Source organism: Entelurus aequoreus, linkage group LG02 (genome assembly GCF_033978785.1).
Source record: "Entelurus aequoreus isolate RoL-2023_Sb linkage group LG02, RoL_Eaeq_v1.1, whole genome shotgun sequence".
In the NCBI taxonomy this organism is placed as follows: domain Eukaryota; kingdom Metazoa; phylum Chordata; class Actinopteri; order Syngnathiformes; family Syngnathidae; genus Entelurus; species Entelurus aequoreus.
Genome location: NC_084732.1, coordinates 39896432 through 39922637, shown reverse-complemented (window position 1 = coordinate 39922637; position 26206 = coordinate 39896432). Strand labels below are relative to the sequence as shown.

The following is a 26206-nucleotide window of genomic DNA, read 5'->3' as shown; positions in this document are numbered from 1 at the left end:
GGTCTTACTGACAACTAATCGTGATCTGATTGGCTATCGCAATTGTTTATCACCTATATGTGCCCGTTCACTTACAGTGTAGAGACGCCCGCATTGTTGATTCTGAAGGTTCCGGCCGGATTTCATACAGCATGGCAACATAAGCTAGCTGAATTATGATCGGACAGAAACTCTAAACTAAAAACAACAGCATTAAAAGGAGCATAATATGACATGAAGATAATATGAATAATTTTAGATATTTAAGGAAAGTAAATCAAAAATTACTTTTATCTTTAATTATGATCACGATTTCTGGTTATGTTAGGCCAGCAGAGAAGGCCTTGCTGGCCCTGACGGCACACCACTGCATAAAGACAAACACGCTAAATCGATTGTGCTTCTCACTATAGAGACGCAATCCTCTGTGCACGAGCTTAATTGACCAGCTTTGCATGTGCTATCAAGTGTGCACATGTTTTAATATACGCTAACCTTCAGTAGATCAGGCCCTGTATGGCTAACTCTGTTCCCATTACATCCATCAATGGTAAGTTTTTTTTTCAATTGAAAGCATCCTGTTTTGGAGTCATTCATAAATTGACAAGCAAGGAAACAAATTTGTGATAAAATACAGTACCTTGGTCTGTGCTGGCCACACACTTAAGTACTAATATAAACAGAGAACTGTACATTATGTATGTGTTACTGTATACATCATGCTCGTGAGCTCATTATACGTATACGTGATCCTTTAGAAATCCCTCTAGACCCATTTTGGAAAAGTTTCCAGTTGCTAAAAATACCTGCCAAAGATATAACACAATGCAATATCTAAAACTGTGGTTGAAAACAGTTTAAATAAATGTCATCATTGTTGTCACATCCTTGCAAACGTTTACAAGCTTTAATTAAACACAAAGGTTATTGCCCTTGCCAAGCAGCTTGCATCCCATTGGATGAGAGAGCAGCGCTACTAAAAGAGTTCCAAGGAGCCTTGTGATGTAATAGGTGAGGGGAGTGCTGTGAAGCAAGACAACCCTCAGACACGAGACACAGGAGAGCACTGACCTTCATGTATTGGCAGGACTAATAAACGGTACATTTCTCCACGTTGTGAGGACTCACCTTGAGGAAGAATGGACAACTAATGGTCAACCTATATGTTTATTACTGTAGTTGTACTTTGTAGCGGTCTAGAACCATGCATGTCAAACAACAACCGCAATAATAAACATACGTTGGACAAGCGGTAGAAAATGGATGGATGGATATTGTCCAATACCAATGAGAAGACATCTGATGAATGGATCTGCAGTCCTCATTTTTGACTGGCACTGCACCTCGTTTATGTGACATCGCTCCCCCGCTGCCTTCTGGGACGCAATCACGCAACCTAATTTCTATATTAGTCCTTCTAACTCTTGTCACGCAGCCTACATGAGGGTCCTTGACGCACACCTCTTGTTAATACACCTCCAAATTTGTGCTAACAGAAAACAATATAAACTGTTGACAACTGCTCTTGAGCGTATTTAGTGAGGGAAGTATATAAGCAGTTCATTGTAAAAAAAAAAGGTGCAAACTAAAATACTTTGGAAAAAGTTATATTATATATGTCATACAGATATTCTAAAAGTTTCCAAAGTAACCAACTAGTTGCTAAGTCTCGCCTTTGCCTTTGCAAGACGTTCTGATGGAAGGCGGCCATATTTTTAACCAACATTTTACAGACATGTACATGTCAGTCCCTTTACTGCAGGGGTCTCAAACATGCGGCACGCGGGCCAATTGCGGCCTGCGAGACGTTATTGTGCGGCCCCCACCTTAATATGACAGTTTAATGTTAGTGCGGCCCACGAGTTTGAAATGAATGGCGCTTGACAGCATTGTGTGCGGAGCTGAAGGAATCTACTGCCTTTAGTGTCCTCTAGAAACTGTCACCGCATCATCTTTTTCTCCATACTAACAGCATGCCGGCCCAGACACATGTTGTATGAAGCTTCTGCAGACACACGCAAGTTGTTGCAAGACATACTTGAGGAACAGCCATACATATCACACTGAGGGTGGTCATATTTTATTTTATTTATTTTTAACACTGTTACAAATATGCGCCACACTGTGAACCCACACCAAACAAGAATGACAAACACATTTCGGGAGAGCATCCACACCGTAACACAACATAAACACAACAGAACAAATACCCAGAATCCTTTGCAGCCCTAACTCTTCCTGGCTACAAAAACACCCCCGCTACCCCTAACCCCGCCTCCTCCCAACCGCCCACCTCAACCCCCCCCCCATCTCCCAAATTCGGAGGTCTCAAGGTTGGCAAGTATGCATTGACGTCACTTGCGTGATGCAAGCAGAGAAACATTTTGCCGCTTTTCCACGACACCCGCACACGCTCTTCCTCCCTCTCTCTCTGCCTCCCTCCCTCGCTCGCTCACCCGCCTGCTTGCTCCCGCCCCCGGCGCCGCTGTAAACAGTCCGGGCGGACCGATAGCTTCCAAAGCACTCCGCCGAAGGAGCGAGCGACAATACAAAAGTGTGGTGCACTGGACCCCAGCGCTGATACTCCGACAGAGAGTCGCTGGGCGAATCAGACGTGTAACACGTCAGTGGTGATGTTAGCCCGTTCGGGGCTAATTGTGATACCGTAACTGTAAACTCCACGGCGAGCCGCCCCCCCTCCCCCCTCCCTCCCGTTGGCTCCAGACAGAGACGATTTCTGATGCAATATTTCTTTGTTGAGCACAGGGGCACCCGACGTGTCTTATTTCATTTCATTTCATTTGATTTTTATTTATCTCCTTCATTGATGTGCATCTTTGATCGATAGACAAGTATACCTCAATTATTCAATTATACATTTACACACCAATGCCTGAGAAGGCGCAGGATGAAGAAAAATCTTATATTTTCCTGCCCCCTTCAACATAATACGTAGTCTTACTTAATGATATCATATAAACCAACAATTACATCCAAATATAACGAAAACAAACAAAAAAACACACAAAAAAACACAACAAGTGCAAACTTCATGAAGTACAAACCAAACAAAAAAAACAAAATAAGTAATATACACCTCACGGGATGATACAAAACAAATACAAAAACAGGCAAAAAATAAGTAAAATAATAAATATAAAGCAAAATGTAAACACTTATGGCTGTCCATATGATCTTATTGTTCTGTCTTTATATATTTTTTAATTTAGAATATATTTTTACAATCTTTTATCTCATTGTAAAGAGAATTCCATAGTTTAACCCCCACCACTGATATACACATTTGTTTGAAAGTTGTCCTTGAATACTGATGTTGGAAATGACCTTTTCTTCTATGCTCTTCATTCTCAGAAGTGATGACAAACATTTTTTGTAAATTTGCTGGTAATGTTTTACTTTTAGCCTTAAACATGACACATAATGTCTGTAACTTTACTAGCTCCGGTAATTTCAATAAACCCGAATTAATAAATAATATGTTAGTGTGTTCTAAGTAGGGATGTCCGATAATGGCTTTTTGCCGATATCCGATATTCCGATATTGTCCAACTCTTTAATTACCGATACCGATATCAACCGATACCGATATCAACCGATATATGCAGTCGTGGAATTAACACATTATTATGCCTAATTTGGACAACCAGGTATGGTGAAGATAAGGTACTTTTTTTTTAAAAATTGTAAAATAAGATAAATAAATTAAAAACATTTTCTTGAATAAAAAAGAAAGTACAACAATATAAAAACAGTTACATAGAAACTAGTAATGAATGAAAATGAGTAAAATGAACTGTTAAAGGTTAGTACTATTAGTGGACCAGCAGCACGCACAATCATGTGTGCTTACGGACTGTATCCCTTGCAGACTGTATTGATATATATTGATATATAATGTAGGAACCAGAATATTAATAACAGAAAGAAACAACCCTTTTGTGTGAATGAGGAGGTTTTTTGGGTTGGTGCACTAATTGTAAGTGTATCTTGTGTTTTTTATGTTGATTTAATAAAAATAAAAAAAAATTTTTTAAAAACGATACAGATAATAAAAAAACTGATACCGATAATTTCCGATATTACATTTTAACGCATATATCGGCCATCTCTAGTTCTAAGTAATCTACTTTATGAATAATCCTTATAGCTCTTTTCTGTAGTTGATACAGAGAAAGTTGCGGTGCACAAGCAATACAATTTGAAACGTCATTATACAACTAGACATGCTGAGTATGCAAAATACCAGGGAGATGAGAGAGTGAACTGGGTTGCAAATTTTAAAACCAGTCTACTGAGGCAACAAGATTTTGTCAGGAAAGCAAGCGAAAAGAGCGATGCAGCAGTCAAAGCTAGCTACATGGTGAGTGAGATGGTTGCTAGGGCAGGAAAGCCATTCAAAGAAGGTGAATTCATTAAAAAGTGCATGTTAGATTTTTTTTAAGAAATCTTTTCTTGCGGCCCAGCCTCACCCAGTTTCTGCATCCAGTGGCCCCCAGGTAAATTGAGTTTGAGACCCCTGCTTTACTGTATGCACCAAATTCTGTGGTGATTCCACTAAAAACCTTAAAGCTACAGTCAGTGTTTTGTAGAGCTCATTGAGCTGTGGGAGAAATGTCTAATATGTATACAATGAAAGTTACGCACAAACTGGCACATTTAACACACAGTTAACACACGAATGGTTGTGAGAAAGAAGGCGATTGCACTGCAAAGACAAACAGTGGAGAGAGAATCCTCCGTTGGTGTACTTTAAAGGCCTACTGAAACCCACTACTACCGACCATGCAGTCTGATAGTTTATATATCAATGATGCAATCTTAACATTGCAACAAATGCCAATTCGGCCGGGTTAACTTATAAAGTGCAATTTTAAAATTCCCGACAAACTTCCGGCTGAAAACATTTCGATAAGATGACGTTTGCGCGTGACGTCAACAGTGGAAGCGGAAGTATTCGGATCCCATTGAATCCAATACAAAAAGCTCTGTTTTCATTTCAAAATTCCACAGTATTCTGGACATCTGTGTTGGTGAATCTTTTGCAATGTGTTTAATGAACAATGGAGACTGCAAAGAAGAAAGTTGTAGGTGGGATCGGTGTATTAGCGGCTGGCTGTAGCAACACAACCAGGAGGACTTACTTGGATAGCAGACGCGCTAGCTGACGCTAGCCGCAGACCGCACAGATGATCGGGTGAAGTCCTTCGTCCTTCCGTCGATCGCTGGAACGCAGGTGAGCACGGGTGTTGATGAGCAGATGAGAGCCGGCGTAGGTGGAGCGCTAATGTTTTTATCATAGCTCTGTGAGGTCCCGTTGCTAAGTTAGCTTCAATGGCGTCGTTAGCAACAGCATTGTTAATCTTCGCCAAGCTGGAAAGCATTAACCGTGTATTTACATGTCCACGGTTTAATAGTATTGTTGATCTTCTGTCTATCTTTCCAGTCAGTGGTTTATTTATTTTGTTTATATCTGCATTTGAGCCCGATGCTATCACGTTAGCTCAGTAGCTAAAGTGTTTCGCCGATGTAATGTCGTGGAGATAAAAGTCACTGTGAATGTCCATTTTGCATTCTCGACTCTCATTTTCAAGAGGATATAATATCCGAGGTGGTTTAAAATACAAATCCATGATCCACAATAGAAAAAGGAGAGAGTGTGGAATCCAATGAGCCAGCTTGTACCTAAGTTACGGTCAGAGCGAAAAAAGATACGTTCTGCACTGCACGCTAGTCCTTCACTTTTACGTTCCTCATCCACAAATCTTTCATCCTCGCTCAAATTAATGGGGAAATCATCGCTTTCTCGGTACGAATCTCTCTCGCTGCTGGTGTAAACAATAGGAAAATGTGAGCAGTCCTTCCTCCGGTGTCGTCACGCTACTTCCGGTAGGGGCAAGGCTTTTTTTTATCAGAGACCAAAAGTTGCGAACTTTATCGTCGTTGTTCTATACTAAATCCTTTCAGCAAAAATATGGCAATATCGCGAAATGATCAAGTATGACACATAGAATGGATCTGCTATCCCCGTTTGAATAAAAAAATGTCATTTCAGTAGGCCTTTAAGTGTCAACATATTTGTGGGACGCTCGGGTAGCACGGCGGCGATAACTGGCACGTTCTCAAGTTGCAAAAAACCGAGGAGGCAACAAGTATAGGTCAAAATATATCTAATAAGAAAACAAACAAAAACATTTATTAGATTTATCGCCTATTCAGCTATTTCATTTTATAATTGTATAGCTGCTGAATGAGGGGTCTCATTGATTGTTTTTTTAATAGTGTTTGTTTTTTCAAATAGGATAGCTTCGACTCCTATATAAAAAAACAGTATTGTGACTGAAAGGAACCAGATGCACCATCACAACATCGGCATTTCCCCAAGCACGCCTTCAGCGTGTTAAAAATAGGTTATGTTGTCAATATTCAGTAAAGCCCAGAAAGGTGGTGCATATTATATGTGTATTCTGCATTTTCAACAAACACTACACGTTGGCGCATATAATGCCATGAATATGGAGGAAAATGAGTGTCTCCATGGTGACAGCCAGTTCACAGTCTAGGTCGGGGTTCTGCAACCCGCGGCTCTTGATTCGCATGCGGCTCTTTAGCGCCGCCCTTGTGGCTACCTGGAGCTTTTTCAAAAAATTTATGAAAATGGAAAAGATAGTGGAAAAAATATAATTTTAGTTTTAATATTGTTTCCGTAAGAGAGCAAACATGACACAAACCTTCCTAATAGTTAGAAATCCCACTGTTTATATTATATACTTCACTTATGAGAGGATTTGGTGAACGCCGTTTTGTCCTACTAATTTTGGCGGTACTTGAACTCACCATAGTGTACAACTTTCTCCGACGCTGCCACAGTAAGACGTGTTTTATGCCATCCCTTGTTTGTCTCATTTTGTCTACCAAACTTTTTATGCTGTGTGTGAATGCACAAAGGTGAGCTTTGTTGATGTTATTGACTTGTGTGGAGTGCTAATCAGACATATTTGGTCACTGCATGACTGCAAGCTAATCAATGCTAACATGCTATTTAGGCTAGCTGTGTGTACATATTGCATCATTATGCCTCGTTTGGAGGTATATTTGAGCTCACTAAATGTCCTTTACTTATGTCCTTTGTGTATTAAATTTATATTTGCATGTTTAATGACACATTATCTGTATGTAATATTGGCTGCATGTCTGATAGTTGTTTGTGTGCCATGTTGTTATAGACCACAAGAAACGTTACCCAGCTTGCCAAATATTGTAATAAATCTCTTAGAAGAAAACAGCCTGCTGTTTCCTTTAACTTGGACACACATTTATACCTTTGGCCATTCTAAGCCAGTAATTTCCAGGAGCTATCTTCTCACCCTCTGAGAAGCCTCCGTTTTACAATTTTTTTTCAATGTTACAAAAATTGGTAGAATAAATATTACATTTCAACTATTCCATCAACAAAGACTTGCGTCAGTCTGCGAAACATAGTCATTTTGATAGTTAATAGCTAATATAAACACTTACACCATGTTTTGCCTTCATTATAAGACGGATATAAGGCTTTAAATATTTTGCAGCTCCAGAAGGATTTTTTTTATTTGTATTTTTGGTCCAACATGGCTCTTTCAACATTTTGGGTTGCCGACCCCTGGTCTCGGTGCATGTTTTGGCAAATGTTAACCATTTTGTATAAGGTAAGTAGTAGAAAAGTTAGCTTACACAATTTTTACCCTACTGTACTTTACTGTATGGTAAAGCAACATGTTTGGTGTTCCATTTGAATAGGCATGCATTTGTACCCAAGTGCATATGAAAGTGTCCTTCATTTGAACACATTTCAAGAGTTAAATAGAGCAGATTTTACCTGTGCTTGGGCTGAACTATCATTTAAAGCTTTCCGCAGGCCTTGACTAAGTCCCCTGCGTAGATTCTGCCTCTGGATGCTGTCCAGCCTGTTCCTTCTCACGTAGATCGATACAACTAGAAGATACAGAGCGCTCAATATAGAACAGAGAAAATAACACTGACACATACTCATGTTCATATTTACCTGTTCTCACCCACATTCTCTCAGTGATGTTGCACTGCTGAGGTGGAGCCTCAGTTGTAGTGGTAAAAGGGGAAATAAAGACCGTTGTGGTCCCTCTTGGAGGGCTCGTTCTAAGGACGGGTGGTGGGAAAAGACGCCTGCTAGTTGGAGCCCTCATGGTTGTGGTGGTGGCTGTTTTCCTGGTGGTTATGGTGGTCGACTGTGAAGGCGTTGAACTATGGGGTTTACTCGTAGTAGTGCTTGAAGTCACGGTGGTGGTGGTGGTGGTGAGCTTCAGGGAAGCTGTTGTGGTGTCCTGCTGAGCAGTCAGTGGCGATACCTGAGATGTCCTCTCAGTGGGCCCAGGAAGAGGAATCATTGCGACCGATTGGGAAAGGGTGAGTCTGGACTCTTCGTGGACAGCAGGCTCAGACACTCCGAATGTTGCAGCTGTTAACTTAAGCGTCTCTGCTGCTGTAAGAAAACAAACATTATTGTCACTTCCTGCGATGTATCAGGCATTCAAGGTGTGCTGTGGATAAGGCAAGGCTTCTTTGAGGTGACAGCTTTGACGATTTATATAGGGTGCAAAGGGAATTTAAACTGTTGACAATGGATGAAAAGAACCAGAAGTTGTTTAGTCAGTTACAACATATGCACGTGCGCAGTTGTCCATTTCCTAATTTCTGGTGCGCCATCTGCTTCTGTGAGTTCCGATTAGCACTTGGCCAATAAAAGCCAGAACTTCTTGTCCTTCAAAGCCATTTCTCTTTTTAAAAAATGGGTACTGCCCCACTTTATATGTGCTGCCATGACTTTTGTGTGCCAAAGCTGAAAATAGCTCTTAATATCTCTCTGCACAAAGTATGCTGCCCATCAGCGACCGGAGTTTCCACTACTAGTGCACACGCTGCTTTTTGAGATTGACTCACAAACTACCAAAGCAAACATTATGGTCTGGTTCAGTTTGGTTCTATTGGAAAGGGTTCAAAAGTATCCCAACCAAACTGTTACACTTTCTACTCCACTTGTTTTTTGGGTGAAAATTGCAGGGGTGCACTTCGGTACGCTTGTTGATGGTGTAAATACACTGATGCACCCTATTTCTTGCAATCCTTCCTTCATCCGCTTCCTCTTCCTTTTTGTTGCAATGGAAATTATTGAATGGAAAGAAACCATGTTATATTAGTCCTGTCAAACGATTACTTTTTTCCAATCAGATTGCTGTAGATTGATTATGATTCATTATGATTAAATATCATTTTTAATCTATATTATTTGTGTTTCATTTTGCATGAGCAAAGAGTCTCGAGAAAGAAGAGAATGTATATGTATTTACATTTGTGTTTATTAACTTAAATATAATGTTCATATTAATTTTAAAAAAAAAAAGTTTCTCTAAACAAACATGTATCCACATTAAAGTGGACATGTTACTTATTTTATATTACTAATGTGCTATGTTGAAGGTAAAGGCTATTTTTGGGGGTGAATTTTGCCCATCATCCACATTCCTAATGTGAGACAAGAACACACGTATTTCCCTTTTCAGTGCATTCTAAATAATGAAAAACTGCTAGTATGAAGAGGCAAACAATGCAGGTAATTGGGAGTCAGCTATTCCGCCTATAACGCCCTCATACATAAAAAAAACAAAACAATCTATTTACATGCTGTGACCTGCATTTTAACGAAGCTATAGATACATTGGCATTGTGAAAACTAACACAGAGAAACTACATTTCTGCCGTCATGAATTATGGCCTTTCTCACACTGTTCCTCTGGCCACTGCATGTAGCCAGCTACTAGCTAGCTTTAATTGCTAATAACTTTGGTTGACGCCTGACATGAATGAAGGAGAAGAAGGAGCTTGAGATGCTTCTGTATTGCTTTTGAGCAGGTAAAAATTAATACTAGGTTATAAATCGTGCATCTCACATATATAGTAGAAAGTTGTGGCACCAAGTCGAGAAGTAGGTCAACTTTGAAAATCCATACGCTACCAACTTGATATTATATGGCTCTCAACAAATGGAATGCGGCATAACACAATCAGAACATCTCTTGAAAGCATTTTTTATCTGAGGAGTGAGGATTATTTTGATTTTGTCAGTTTAAAGAGAGAAAACGTGCTGAAAGATACAACCATCCCATCAGTCAGCATCCCAGTGGGAGCAAGCATTGTAAGTCATAGTTGTATGTTCTTATTTGACACATTTAGCAAAAGTGCTACATGATAACGCTCCAAGGCTCTCATAACGCCTGTCACTGTGGTAGTAAAAACAGAAAGTGCTCTCTTCGCTGTTGTTGTTGACGGATTTAGATTGTGTTGCAATGCACTCTGTGAAATCGATGCGCCCAGTAAAGAAGTTACTGTAACGCTTAAAATAAACAAAATACTGTAAATACTTTAATTTATCATGAATATGCCTGTCACTACATTTCATACTTACAGCATGCATATAATATAAAACTGTGTTAGAGGCTTCTGAATGTTTTTTGGAGTGCAAGGGAAGACATAAGTACACAAGGAAGAGTAAAGGGAACAGATCACGTCCCCATTACCTGCATTGATAGCTGCCTCTTACTAGCAGTTTTTCATTATTTAGGACGCACAGAATAGGGAAACATGTTTTTGTCTAACATAAAGATTGTGGATGATGGGCAACATTCCCAAAAAGTACAGTTTTCCTTATAAGGGGTCATATAAGGACTTTTCTACATTTAAAACACGTACTTGTAGTATACATAACATCTAATGGTGGTTCTTTTGTCAAAATGTTGCATAGATTATGTTTTACACACTTCAAGCCGCTTACTGACCGTCTCTTCAGGATGCCCCATTTTGTGGGCGGTCTTATTTACATGCCTCCACTTCGACTGTGTCTTCTCCCAGTCAGCCAAGTTGTAGTTTTTAGCGCTTCCATATGGAGTTTAGTGACAGATATAAGTTAGAACGCTACTTTATATTAGAAATGGCAACAGCTGAGGATATCAATAAAGTAATATCTATCTATCTATGTGCGTAATCTGCTCAGTGGCCTTGTGGTTAGAGTGTTCGCCCTGAGACTGGGAGGTCGTGATTTAAAACCCCGGCCGGGTCATACCAAAGACTTTAAAAATGGGACCCATTGCCTCCCTGCTTGGCACTCAGCATCAAGGGTTGGAGTTGGGGGTTAAATGACCAAATGATTCCTGAGCGCGGCCACCACTGCTGCTCACTGCTCCCCTCACCTCCCAGGGGATGAACATGGGGATGGGTCAAATGCAGAGGATAATTTCACCACACCTAGTGTGTGCGTGTGACTATCATTGGGACTTTAACTTAATAATGTACGAGGTAGTCTGCCCCACAACAAAGGGATAGCGAAAAAGCAGAAGCTTAGTCACTACCACGTCGGACTATAATGGCAGACTTTAATTCTTTATCATATATATGGAGTTATCTGCTGATGTCACCAATGGAAAAAACATTACATATTGGGCTAATTCCAAACGGCCCCTCTGGAGGGAGTATGAAGGATGGTAAGAATGTTTAAGATTTCAAATTTCCGGGACTTATGCAGATCCTAAATACACAAAAGTATGTACCAACAAGTAAGAAAAGTCTGTTTTGCATAATAGATCCCCTTTAAGCTGGAAGTGCTTCTGTGAAAAGAAACAGAGAATTTCCTGTAGGCACCGTGCATGTTTTTATATAGGTCACATTGCAATCTTATTGAAGAGATGGTTATTTGAGGAAGATGACAGGTAGTTTTGTTATTATGTCTCATATTTTCTACTGCACGTTTATGACTTTATTACTCAGCCAGTGGAATTATTCTGAAGCCTTGGTGGACTCAGCCTCAGCTTTGTGATGCAGCTAAGCCTGAGATAACATACTCTTTGAGCAGCGACCCTACCGTCTCTCCTAGTCTGTCATTTAAAGTGATGGCAAAGTCAACCGTGACCCCCTGCCACCGGTAAATCACCAGGGTTAGATGTCCTCTCAGGACACAAGAGGCAGCTGCTGCCTGCACACACTGATTTTTAGTGTTGGTCAGGGAAACATGTGATACTTATCTTTGTTAGCAGCTGAACTTCTCCTGTGCCCTTGATGTTAAAACTTGATAGGAAAGAGTTGGATTTTGGGTAGCTCTCACCTGACTTGTGCATTAGTTTCAAGATTACTGCTACATCATAACTTATTACAAGAATGCCATCTGTTGACTCATTACTTGGGCTTTATCCAATGATGAATCAATTAGGTGTGCTTTCACTTTATTGCTCTTTTTACAGCAGGTGAAGATAATGGCAGTGAGACAGCTGTGATTTGTATTGTCTTAATGAAGGCTGGTGCTTGGACATTCATTGCAGTTAGGAATGTAAGGATATGAAAATGTCATATCACAGTAATAGACAGTGACATGGTTATTATTATTACGGTATTATTAAATGTGCTCAAAAAGTACTAATATACAAATGGAAATATCTTAACCAAGTTTTATTGAAAATAACACAGACTGTAGGTTCAATGCACACAATTGAATGACTTAGTTGCTCAGACAGCAATGTGCTTATACAAGTCTAGATCGGGCTATGTCGTTTCGTATGGTATGATCCATTTACATCGGAAGTTCGAAGTTGGAGCTGGGAATGACGTCCCAGTCGAGCTATGACCGTTCTAGTAGCGAGGTCGGAAATCAATATGGCCCCATCCAAGAAAGATATTAATGTCTTTGCCTTATCTGAATATGAACAACTCCTGAACAAATATGCACTCCTTCTGCAACCTTCTAAGACAGTGGATGAAGAGGAAGCACAAAGATGCAATTTCTTATGTAGTCCACGTATACCACTTTAAAAAAGGTAATTTACACTACAGTAACATTACCAAATATGAAATTCAAACAATACATTGTATACGACATATTTAGTCTGACAAAAACTAGTCAAAATGCTAGTAACAGATGTCACAGAAAATTATGTTGTGTACATTCGAAATAGTCATCTTTGAAAGCCAATTCGGAATTGGCAAGGACTCTCCAACTTTCTGAGCAAGAAATTTGATCTCGGGGGGCGTTCCAGTTAAAATTTCCGAACTCAGAAATTCCGACAACCCCGTACAAATGTAAAACCTGGAATGTACTTTCGTATCATGTAGTTAGCGTAAGCAACGCCGTCTTGATCCACCCTTTACTGACTCTCCCACAGATAATGGTCGCTTCAGACGCCATTGTTTACTACAAGTTTAAAACCTCTAGGGAATCTCTCTATTTCAGAAAGATAGTTAACAACAGTTGTGGTTGCTCACACAGGAAGGCACTGCACCTTAAGGTTTTGAAAGAGAATAGGGAGTTACACGCCAGCCCCCGCGGAAGAGCTATAAGCGAACCAAGACTACCGCCAGAAGGGACGCAAGCTACATGACGCTAGAGATTATTCTAACCTTAACGCACCTTTTAATGGGGAAAATACATGTATTTTGTATTCATGTTAGCATTTAAGCTAGCAAGCACTAGCTTGCTTCTCCAGTAAATAAGCAGTGTCACCGGTCCGTGATTTTATCAAAGTGCGGTGATCAATCACAATTTTATGAACATTTTTATTCATAACGGAAACACTAACCGTCAAAAGTTTTACCACCGTTTATTATACCGTTTATCGTTACATCCTTAAATGCAAGACTGTTTCCCAGCAAGCACAAGACATTAAAACAACGTTGAAAACTTGTTGAAGTAGGTCCTGACATTGAGCAACTCAAACCTAACGTTGGAACAGCATGATTTTTGAGCGAGGAAGTAAACTAGAAGAGCTCCGCTCCTGACACTACAGTTTTGACCAAAAAACTAATTTCCGACGACTGATTGTGATCACAGCAACAAGACAGCTTGCTAAGATATTCGACTTCAACTCTGCCCATGGGAGGCACAGATTCCCTAAAATAAGCGAACCGAAAGTGCCGAAAAGCCGGGGGCTAACTAGCTAAATGCTAGCTCAAAGCCGTTGCCTAGTAACTCAAAGCTAAACCACAAAAACGAAGGAGTTGGATATATTTTAAAAGCTTCTGACCCCACAAGTGATCTACAAGAAAGGCTGACACAGCAATGGCCCGTACAAAATACGTGAGAAAAAAAACAAACAAAAAAAACACCATAGAGCCGCAGCTTGCTGCAGAAGCTAACAACACCATCGGCTTCACTTCTACGCTGAGCAACCATGAGCACAACAAGATAACACTGATTGGAAGAACTTCAGGGAGGAGATGGCTGCATTGAGACAATATCCCAATGCCAGATAACAAGATGTCACCAATCTGGGGAATATCACTGTTTTGGAAAACTTCAAAGAGGAAATGGATCAGTTTACACGATAGTTTTTAATATTTGTTTACTTACTATGGTTTATTATTTATGTATTCACTGTTCTGTTACAGAGAACAAGAAAATGGGATACAATTGGTATTGTATGAAAAGGGGTAGGATTAAATAAACTCAGCTTCTTCCTACTTATTTTCGGACGTGCTGTAATGAAACAACTGGAAATATGTGATGCATTACATTGTATCGTGTGCATGTTCGAAATAAACTGAAACTTATTAATTCCAATAACAAACTGTCAATTATTCATATTAACTGCAGAAGCTTGTATGCCAATTTTAACAATATGAAATTGTTTTTGGAACAATTTAAAGAACCTTTCAAAATTATCGCTGTATCAGAGACATGGATGGATCCAAAAAAAGGAATGGACTTTGGACTAGAAGGATATGAACTCAATTATATTAATAGAGTAAATAAGAATGGAGGCGGAGTTGCTGTATATGTTATGTGATGAAGGACTTCCATTACAAGGTGGTAAAAGACATGTCGCTGGCTATTGACAATGTTTTAGAGTGTATAACCATTGAGATATGTCATGAAAGAAATAGAAATGTATTGATCAGTTGTATATATAGAGCACCCAATTCAAGTATTGAAGGATTTGAAGACTGGATTAAGGGAACTTTCAATGGAATCAGTCAAAAAGTACTCTTTTTATGTGGAGACTTCAACATTGATCTCTTGAACCCCAACAAGCAAAAGTCCATTAATGATTTCTCAGATTCAATGTATAGTATGAGTTTGTATCCTCAAATCACAAGGCCAACCAGAATTGCAAGTCACAGTGCTACACTTATTGACAATATATTCACTAATGTCTTTGATAATAATATAACAAGTGGACTGTTAACAACCGACATCAGCGACCATCTGCCAGTCTTTACTATTTATGATGGGAACTACAGGAAGAAGAACATTGACAAAAAGACATTTCAAAGACTATGTACAGAGGAAGGAATGATTTTCTTCAAGAAGGATCTGAGGAAACAAATTTGGGACAATGTATATAATGAAGATGATGTAGATGATGCATATGGGAATTTTGTCAACACCTTTCTAACACTCTATGATAAACATTGCCCATGGAAAGAACGTAGTAAGAAGCAAAAGAAAAACAACCAACCGTGGATGACAAAAGGACTGAAAAATGCTTGTCACAAAAAAAACACATTGTATCGAATATTTATAACACAAAGATCTGTAGAGGCAGAAAATAAGTATAAGAAATATAAAAACAAGCTAATTGGTATACTACGAACATGTAAGAAGGAATACTACAGTCAATTGTTAAACAAGAACAAAAACAACATCAGAGCAACATGGGGCATCCTAAATAGTAGGGTTGTGAACGATAAACCGATGCGACCGAGTATTCGGTTCAACAAGTGAGCGATTAGATTGCATCGGTAGCAGACTCCTCAATCAATGCGAATAATCCATGAATTCCTAGCTGAATCGGTTATAGAGTCATGGATCGGTTATCGCGAGACTTTGCATGGGTCATCCAGATTACAATATGCGTCAGCGTCTCTAAAACAACGCGAGAGCTGAAGCTACTCGCCAAACGCGGTAGCCGCCTAGCTGGTATTAGCACGAGTGATAAACAAGAGACAACACGGAAAATGAATGTGGAGGAGAACGAAAGCGTCAAGTCTGACCGAAGGTGATAATGGACCGAGAAAGATTTTCAAAAAACCCCACTACAGTGGTGGAAAGAGCAGCAGGACTTGCCACTGCTGTCATCTCTCGCTAAAAGATACCTCTGCATCCGGCCGGGTGTGTTGTGCCGGGAAACTCACTCCTGCCGTAAAATGCACCCCCTGACGCGGGAGCGCGCTTACGTCACTCGTCTCGAAAAGTATATCTAAACTCGGCTGTAATGACCAAAGTGGCTGAAATCGCCTCTTTTAAATCGCCTCTTTCGGCATAAAAAAGTACATAAAGTGAAATAATCCAAATTTTCTTTACTTGTGGATGGATTAAAAATTGTGAGCCTTTAATGATTTTGCCGTCATTCAAGTGGCTGAAATCGCCTCTTTCGGCATAAAAAAGTACAAGTGAAACACACGTAATCTGAACGTGTGTTCAGTACTGCGGGAGACATTGTTTCCACAAAACGTAGTCTGCTCAAACATGGGCATGTGGATCAGTTGATTTTCCTTAAAAAAATCTGCCCTCCAAAAAAACAGAGGACAGTGATGATGAAAATGCACAGGCATAGTGTAAGTGAACTACTGCTTTTTGACCTGGGAAACGGTACCTCACACACAGTAGTTTGATTTTTCTTTTTACATATGTATTTATTTTCTCTATTCTTTTACACAAAGCACTTGTCACTGTGCTCATTGTTGCCACATTTTGAGATGTGTTATAGGTGTGTAACTTGTTTACATTGTAATGTTGCACCTTTGTTACCTACCTCTAGTGTTCATTGTTACCTACCTCTCGTGTTCATTGTTACCTACTTCTAGTGTTCAAAACACTATATGCTCAGGTTGAAATATTGAATCTTTGTTACCTACCTCTAGTGTTCAAAACTATGCTCAGGCTGAAATATTGCACTTTGTTGTTACTATTCTGTGCTACTTTTACCTCTGGAGTTTCCATCCTACAACTCAGCCAGAACTTTTTTGGTCCATGTCTAAAGATAAATACATTGACATGTTGAGTTGAGTTGAGTTTGAGTTTATTTCGAACATGCAAGCATACAACATGATACATCACAATTTCCAGTTTCTCTTTTCAACATGTTCGAAAAGGAGTAGGAAGAAGCAGAGCTTATTTAATCATACCCCTTTTCTTTACTTAATTTTTTCACGATTGTAACTATTTCCTCCTGTGTCACATTACTGAGGAACATGGAGTTGGGATTTCGCTCTATGGTATCATTATAGTCCTCAATTGGAACTGGGTCTGGAATCCTTTCTTCCAATTTTGGTCCAATATTTACAAAATAATTATTGAAGCTTTCAACTACTTCCTTTATGTTGTCATTTTTTTTATTTTCATCTTAGTTCCATTTTTAATAATGCTATTGAGGATGCCCCATGTTGCTCTCATATTATTTTTGTTCCTGTCCAATAATTCACTGTAATATTCTTTTCTACATGATCGTAGTATGTCTGTTAACTTGTTTTTATACTTTTTGTACTTAATTTCTGCCTCTATAGTTTTTTGTGCTATAAATGTTCTATATAGTGTATTCTTCTTCTTACAAGCATTTTTTAATCCTTTTGTCATCCATGGTTGATTATTCTTTCTCTGCTTGTTACTGAGTTGTATCCATGGACAATGTTTGTCATAAAGTATTATGAACTTGTTTAAGAAATGTTCATATGCTTCATCAACCTCTTTTTCATTATACACATTGTCCCAATCTTGCTTTTGTAGTTCAATTTTGAAGGCAGTCATCCTCTTCTCTGTGCATAGTCTTCGAAATGTCCTTTTGTCTTCCATGTTCTTCTTGTAGTTTCCATCATATATTGTAAAAACTGGCAGATGATCACTAACGTCGCTTATAAGTAGTGATTTTGTTGTTCTGTTTTTTTTTGCCAGTGCCGTAAAGCCACAATGCTTGGGGATTTGGAGTCTTGAATATTAACCGTCAAATCGAATCGTATCGTTCGGAATCTAATCGAATCGAATCGGTCTGTAATAAAAGGATATCGTTTTTGAATCGAATCGTAACCTGTGTATCTAGATGCATATCGAATCGTTTATCAGAGAGAGATGTGCAACCCTACTAAATAGCATCATTAAAAATTGTGCTAAGAAAGATTACCCCCAGTACTTTCTAGATGGACATACAAAAAATGACCATATGAACCAAATAGCTGAACGTTTCAATGATTATTTTGTTAATATCGGAACAAATCTGGATCAAAGAATTCCAAATGCAGATGATGGGTCAGTTGAGGACTTGAGTGAGCTCATAGACAGAAATCCCAATTCCATGTTTCTTAAAAGCGTAACAAAAGAAGAAATAATCAAAATTGTAAAAAATTGTAAATCCAAGACTTCAACTGACTGTCATGGAATAGATATGGTAACGATAAAAAAGGTTATAGAAGACATTTCAGAACCTCTGACATATATCACCAATGTATCATTTTTAACCGGAAAATTCCCAGACAAAATGAAAATTGCAAAAGTCGTACCAATCTATAAGAATGGAGACGTACACCAGTTTACTAACTACAGACCAGTTTCATTACTTCCACAATTCTCCAAAATCATGGAAAAATTATTCAATAGTCGATTAGATTTATTTATTAACAAAAGTGGGACGCTCGTGGAGAACCAATATGGATTTCGAGCAAATATCTCAACATCAATAGCATTAATTAAAATAACAGAGGAAATTACCAATGCAATAGATGGTAAAGAATGTGCGGCAGCAGTATTCATGGACTTAACAAAAGCATTTGATACAATTAATCATGATATTTTAATACAAAAATTAGAACGATATGGCATCAGAGGTTTGGTATTGAACTGGGTAAGAAGCTATTTAACCAACAGGAAGCAATATGTGAAGATGGGTGAAAATATGTCAACACGGCTAGATATATCCTGTGGTGTGCCGCAGGGATCAATACTGGGACCAAAATTGTTTAATCTTTATATAAACGACATTTGTAAAGTTACAAAGGACTTAAAGTTAGTTTTATTTGCAGATGATACAACTGCTTTCTGTTCAGGAGAGAACACACAGAAGATAATACAAATAATAACAGAAGAAATCAACAAATTAAAAAGATGGTTTGACAAAAACAGACTATCTTTGAATCTCAGTAAAACTAAAATAATGCTATTTGGTAATAGTAGGAAAGAGCATCATACGCAAATACAAATAGACGGAGTAGACATCGAAAGGGTAAAAGAAACCAGATTTTTGGGAGTATTAATAGATGATAAAATGAACTGGAAATCTCATATACAAAACATACACTGTAAAAACTGTTGCCTAGATCTAACTCAATAAAAATAAGGCAACATTTTCCAAGCAATTTTTGTTAGTTTAGTCAACTAATTGGTATTTTGAGTAAGTAGAACTTAATAATAGGCATTTCGATTTATGCAGAAAGATTAAGTTGCATTTACAGAAAAAGCCAAGAAATTGAGTAAAATCAATGTAAAAAAACATCAGCCTATTAAACACACAAGACTTAATTAAAATAAGTAACATTTAAATGAAAAAATATTTTTTGTACTCAATTTTATTAATTTTGACCAACTTACCCTTTCTTTGTTTTGAAAATGGAAACTGCTTAAAATAATTACTTAGAATAATAATAAAAAAATCAAGACATATCAAATTCCAACCTTTATTAAATCATTATCATACAAAAACAGTGGCAATGAGCAGGACAGTATGAACAGTCAACATCCATATTTAGTGCATAGAATGCATGACCTCAACTTTTTAAAGTGCTGTATAGAACACCTTCACAGTAGTTTTCTTTTTTTAACCGTATACATATTTTTAAAACATTTTCACAAGCCATATCCAAACCGTGTCAATAAGCTGGAGAGTATTAACAGTCAAGAACATCGGTATACGGTATAACTCGGTTGGTAGAGCGGCCATGCCAGCAACTTGAGGGTTGCAGGTTCGATCCCCGCTTCCGCCATCCTAGTCACTGCCGTTGTGTCCTTGGGCAAGACACATTACCCACCTGCTCCAAGTGCCACCCACACTGGTTTAAATGTAACTTAGATATTGGGTTTCACAATGTAAAGTGCTTTGAGTCACTTGAGAAAAAGCGCTATATAAATGTAATTCACTTCACTTATTAGTGCATAAAAGAATGCATGACCTCAGCATCTCAAGTTTTACTTAGAACACTCACAGTACAGTTTCTTGCTAAAACAATTTAACATTAAGATTATCTGTACTTCTGTAACAATTCACAAGCAGAACACCTTCACCATAGTGTCTTTCAGTGTGTATATTTTGAAACATTTTAACTTAAACAACTCACAGATCCCTCCTTCTGACCAGCTGGAGCTTCACAGTGGGGCAATTTAGTGTGTATAAAACATTAAAAAAACTTCATTTACACACCAGAAACGATGACCTGGAGCTTTGTATAAAACCTGAACAGGACAAACCGTTACAACATTCTGAAGAATTCCACTCAATGAACAATGTATAATGATTTTGAACAGACACAAAAAAATAGCTGTTCAAAAGTGCAAGCTGACAGTCATGGCTCACTGCCTAAGCTAGAAGCTTGTTTTTGAGTCATAAATTTGGGGGTTGGTTTTGGGCGCAGTGTGTTGAGTCCCACAAAAAGTCTTTGAAACACCTCAAATGTTTTGGTAAGTTTGGATGGATACCCGAGATTAAGTGCATACGTCAACCCCAGAAGTAGGCAGCATGCTTTGGCTAGGTTTCCAAGACGAGTAAGGACTGGTACTCCCTCAATGATGATTCCAACTGCATTTGGCTCACGACAGATGTAGATGCTCATATTCTTCATTTCCAGGTCCTCATGAACAGTGGTCTCTGCAGTTCCCTTTGAGATACAAAAACAGTAATTTAAAAAAACAAACATCTAATTTTATATTTAATATAAGTTGTGTGATTTAATTCAGACAATGATTACTTTTGTGCAGACCATTTTGAAAACTTTTGAATTATAGTTTGAGATTGTGTACATTAAACTTGGTACAATAGATGCATTTCCAGCCACATGCTTTTTATTGGCATTTTTAATTTGCATATAAAAAACCTGAATAGAACCACCAGAAATTAAAACAAACAAACAAACAGTAATATGTTATATATATATATATATATATATATATATATATATATATATATATATATATATATATATATATATATATATATATATATATATATATATATATATATATATATATATATATATATATATACATTGTCTTTATAATCCGTTTTGTCATTTAACATAAATTAACATTGATGTTCATCAACATTTAACATTGTCACGTTATCGATGGGAAAATTCCTTTTTAGACAATATGATTTGCCTGAGCGACTAAGAGACACCAAGAGTAACAAGTGGTAGAAAATGGATTAGAAAGGAAAGATTAAAAAAATAAATAAATTTGTGGGCCGGATTTTGGATGCTAGGGGGCCGGATCCGGCCCGCGGGCCTTAGTTTGGGGACCCCTGCTTTAAATGGTGACTACTGGTGAGGTTTTGGGGGGGGAAATGTTGAGATTGAGACTTACACAATGAGTGTTATTCTTTCAAGAGTAGTGTTTTGCCTAAGAGTGTGCATGGACAGCAGGTCTGAGGGGAGCTATTTAGCTAGCTGCTAGCAACTTTTAATGCAAGCTAGTGAAGCAGCTTTAATGTGGCTGCTTATAAACTGAAGAATAAAATATTAAACTACCACGCAAATAAAACGCTAATTATAAACTGCACAGCTATAAACAATGTTTGGTTGAAGTTAATGAGCTGTTGGAGGTAAGAGCAAATTCGAAATGGCGGTCGGCGGGAAAAGTAGCAAACTAAATATAACGTTGAGCCATGCTTTTGAAAATGTATACATTTCAATCCTGGCAAATACTGACTTTTAACAATATATATTGTTACTTACATGAGTGATGAGTCCGGTAAAGTGTTTTCCTTGGGCTCCGTGAAGAGACGTGTCTGGGCTTGTTCTTCGACAGCTGCATGCAGGTGGGCGGGGCCTGACGTTTTAGGTCTGATATAAACCTTTGAACTGAGTTTTGCTAAATCAATTTATGTTGGAAGTCCAATAAAATTAATTTTATCTCATAAAAAATTAAGTTACGAAAATATTCACAATTTTTACTTATAGATAACTCAAAAACTATAAAAAATACAAATAAATTGATTTATTGGAATAAATATACTTTTAAAAATAAAGTAAAATGGACAATACAACTGAAAGAGTTTTCACAGTGTACAACATAAGGTAGCAAAAAACATTTCAATAATGAATAAAACAAAACACGTCCTGGGCCAAAAATCACTTCATATTCTCTACTGCTCACTAGTGTTACCATATCTGAGTTATTGTGCAGAAATATGGGGAAATAACTACAAATGTGCGCTACATTCGTTAACCATGTTACAAAAAAGATCAGTTAGAATAATACATAATGTTGGATATAGAGAACATACAAACCCTTTATTTATTAAGTCAAAAATATTAAAGTTTGGTGATTTGGTAAAATTGCAAACAGCTAAAATGATGTACAAAGCAATCTATAACCTGCTACCAAAGAATGTACAACATTTCTTCTCAATTAAAGAGGAGAAATATAACCTTAGAGGAAAAAATAATTAAAAACATTTATATGCACGTACAACACTTAAAACTTTTAGCATAACAGTATGTGGAATTAAATTATGGAATGGATTAAGTAAAGAAATTAAAAATTGTACTGACATGATCCAGTTTAAGAGGTTGTTTAAATTAATAGTGCTTACAAAGTACAAAGAAGAAGAATTATGAGAAATACTTCCAACCTTATTGAAAATATTCTTCATCTCAGTATGTTAATAATGACTGAATTAATTAATTACATATTACAAACTGTTGTATATACAATAATTCATAGATGTTATTTTATTATATAAAAAGTCAGTAAATTATTTTATATAATTGTAAACGCTTTGAAGTGGGAAAGGGGTAGGATTAAATAAGCTTTGCTTCTTCCTACTCCTTTTCGGGCATGATGTAAATGAAATGATATGAAATTGTGTGATGTATTATGATGTAAATGTGTTCATGTTCGAAATAAACTAAAAGAAAGAAAGAAAAAAGAAAGAAACTGAACTGAACTGAACAGAACTGAACTGAACCGAATGTTTAATCAATGTCAGTGACGTGCAGTGAGGTTTGAGGTTGGGGAGGCACTGACCCACAAGTCAGATTTACAAACATGACAGTATCATGCAATAGCATTGACTCAAAATCACAAAAACACACAGTTTGATGCTAGAATAAAACATTTCAACACACTTAGCACACAATTAACACAGCAACTTCAGAGCATACAACTTTTTTACTTGGGGGCCGCATTGGGTTAAAACAATTTGGCCGTGGGCCGTGCTGTATAAATATATATATATATATATATATATATATATTCCCGACCCACTAATTGACTGAAACAGCGCGCACTTGAGATGCTATCACGTTATTGATGGGAAAATGCATTTTTAGACAATATGATATGCCTGAGCGGCTAGGATACACCGAGAGTAACAAGCGGTGGAAAATGGATTAGAAAGGACAGATTCTAATACATAATAATTTAAAAAAAATATATATATATACATATTTATATACTGTATACATATATATATATTTTTTTTTTACTTGGGACTTTTGCAGGCCGGATTTTGGGGACCCCTGCACTAGACTGTATATCTTACTTTTACTTGTAAATGAAGTCCATTTACATTTCCTTCTGGACAAAGATGATGATGACTTTGTTGTAGAAGTCATCCTTTTTCTCTTTTTCTTTGAGTTTTAAAAGTCTCTCTTTCTCAATTGAGATAATTGCCACCAAATGCAAGCTCCTGTTTCCCCAAAAAGCAAGTGGTGTTTATCAGCTCTTTTAATATCTCAGGATGTTCCTTTATATTCGCATTGTGGATGCTGATATTTAGTCTCATTTAGAGCCAGATCAATACGTCATATTCCAAATGTTTTTTAAAGAAATCTGACTTTGAATGTGGGCAGATGAGCGTTCGTGTTTTTCGAGGCTTCTTAGCAGGTTTTTCAGATCCATTCCATCCCATCCATTTTCTACCGCCTGTCCCTCTCAGGGTTGCGAGGGGTGCTTGAGCCTATCACAGCTACATTCGGACGGAAGGCGGGGTACACCCTGGACAAGTCGCCACCTCAGTATATCCCATTTGGGGCCAAACACGGTCACTCGTTGAGAATAAAAGGCAAGGAAAGCAATAAAGACGTGTTTTGTAGCACAGCCACAAAGCCATTATTTTCCAGTATACCAATCCTTTTGAAATGAACGCGTTATTTTCTGTCCTCGGACCACACACGTTCGATTCAAATTTGGCAGCTCTGGCGTTGCTCTCCCAGTATTAATGACTTCTTGCTTTGATTGAAAGTCCAGTCTTGAAATCAAATCCTCCATTTTTAGGGTGAAAAAGCATCACAGTTTGTGGGAAGTGTAGCAGTTGTTTGTTGTTTTTTTCTTCTACTTCTTAACAGTTAACAGGTGTTGGCAGTTCATGAAATTTGATGTACCGCCCCCTACTGTGAGGCAGAGGTACTTGCTGCCTCATGGCCTGCCTTTTCCCGGTGGCAACAAGCACACGCCTCCTCGCACGCACATGCTCAATACATTTTGTGTGTAGCCGTGGAGGCACCACCTGTGTCTGCCTCACTACTCGTCTGCCACATTATTTTCATCAGGAAACACGGAATTTCCGCGATTTTGACCATGGAAATTATCAAAATATACAGGAACCACACCAAAATCACATAAAAAGCATAGACCAAAATAAAAATATTAAAACGTATTTTATTTTATTACTTCGTTTTTTTAACATCTCATGGTTAAGCCTTTTACCCCCCTTCCCCTGGTGCCTTCCCTGACAACACGTCACTGATCAATGTTGGGTTCTGACGTTGATTTGACCATTTAATTTAGGTAATTTCCCAACCAATATTTTACAACACAAATACAACGTTGAAACAACATGCTTTTTGACGACATTTATTCAATGTCAGGTTGTGACGTTGATTTGACCTTTGAAATTTGGTAATTTCCCAACTAACAACATGTATCCAACATTAGACGTCAACATTGTCTCAACTTACAAATGCAACGTTGTTTAAAGGTCAGTTTTAAAAACATTTATGTATAATCAACATCGTGTCAACATCTTGTGCCTGCCGGGTTCTTTCTGAGAAACAAAGAGCTCTTCTTAAGGAAAAGCTTGTATTGTCAAATGAGAGGATGATAGAGACAACAAACACATCACAGAGAAGTTATTATTGAAAAAAAAAACTTACATGAGCTCCCCTGTTGGGTCCTATTGCCCCCCAGAGAGGACGATGAAGATGCCGTCTCTGAGCCTTGGCTGGAACTGTGTGAAGGCCATTGGGTGGTGTTGTCACTGGAGAGAGGCGTGGAGGTTCGGTTGTGAGCAAGGCTCTCTGGGTGTTTGACAGTTCCCGCCATGACGGTTAAGACAGACGAAAAGGCAGGCTGGCCAGATAGACCTTCTCCCTCAGAAGCTGAGCCACCATCTGAATAAAGGGCCGCTGAAGTGACACGCTGTGTTGATGACTGGTCAGTCGATGGATGAGCAGGAGCAGCCAGGTCTCTTGAAGGGGAGCCGGAGGCATCGTAGGTGTTTTTTCCTGTCAATGCAGCAAACATAACCACATTTAATGTAAAAAAATCATATTCATTCAATGAACAATTTCAGATAGAAAGCTGGGAAATTTGCACAAATTTCCAATATTCTTACATCGTCAATCATCTAACTATTTCATTGTGTGATTTAATGTCATTATGAATAGAAGGATGTCCAGATTCTCAAAATTTTTGTGTGAAATGTTTGGCCCTTTCATATTGAAAGCTGGTCACTGGTCAGTGTCACGGTCAGCAAATCTGCCGGCTTTGGACGTAGTATCAGATCCATAACAGAGATGTCTGTGTGAAATGCAGAGGTGAATAAATCCTGGCTCTAATGTTACTACCGTCTTGGAGGTGCACATTTTGCAGAATCTCTCTGGTCTAATTGTGCTTTAAAGTTGCTATACCTGGTTGTAGAAGTTGGTACATTACAGTTTTATGAAGGCCTGCACAAAA

General features: G+C 38.1%; 1 protein-coding gene across 5 annotated transcripts in view; it reads right to left on the bottom strand.

Moving 5' to 3' along the window:
• kiaa1549lb (KIAA1549-like b) overlaps nt 1-26206 on the bottom strand; it is a 164963-nt gene that overhangs the window by 76740 nt on the left and 62017 nt on the right. For 2 of the 5 annotated variants that reach the window (XM_062026723.1, XM_062026737.1), the window contains exons 2-4: nt 25402-25752; nt 8042-8494; nt 7856-7971 (exon numbers count right to left, since the gene is read on the bottom strand). In XM_062026723.1, coding sequence (XP_061882707.1) covers nt 7856-7971; nt 8042-8494; nt 25402-25752 — 920 coding nt within the window. Of the gene's footprint in view, nt 1-7855; nt 7972-8041; nt 8495-16143; nt 16222-25401; nt 25753-26206 lie in introns of those variants that run through there. The other 3 variants (XM_062026731.1, XM_062026746.1, XM_062026756.1) reach the window with 3 other exon arrangements.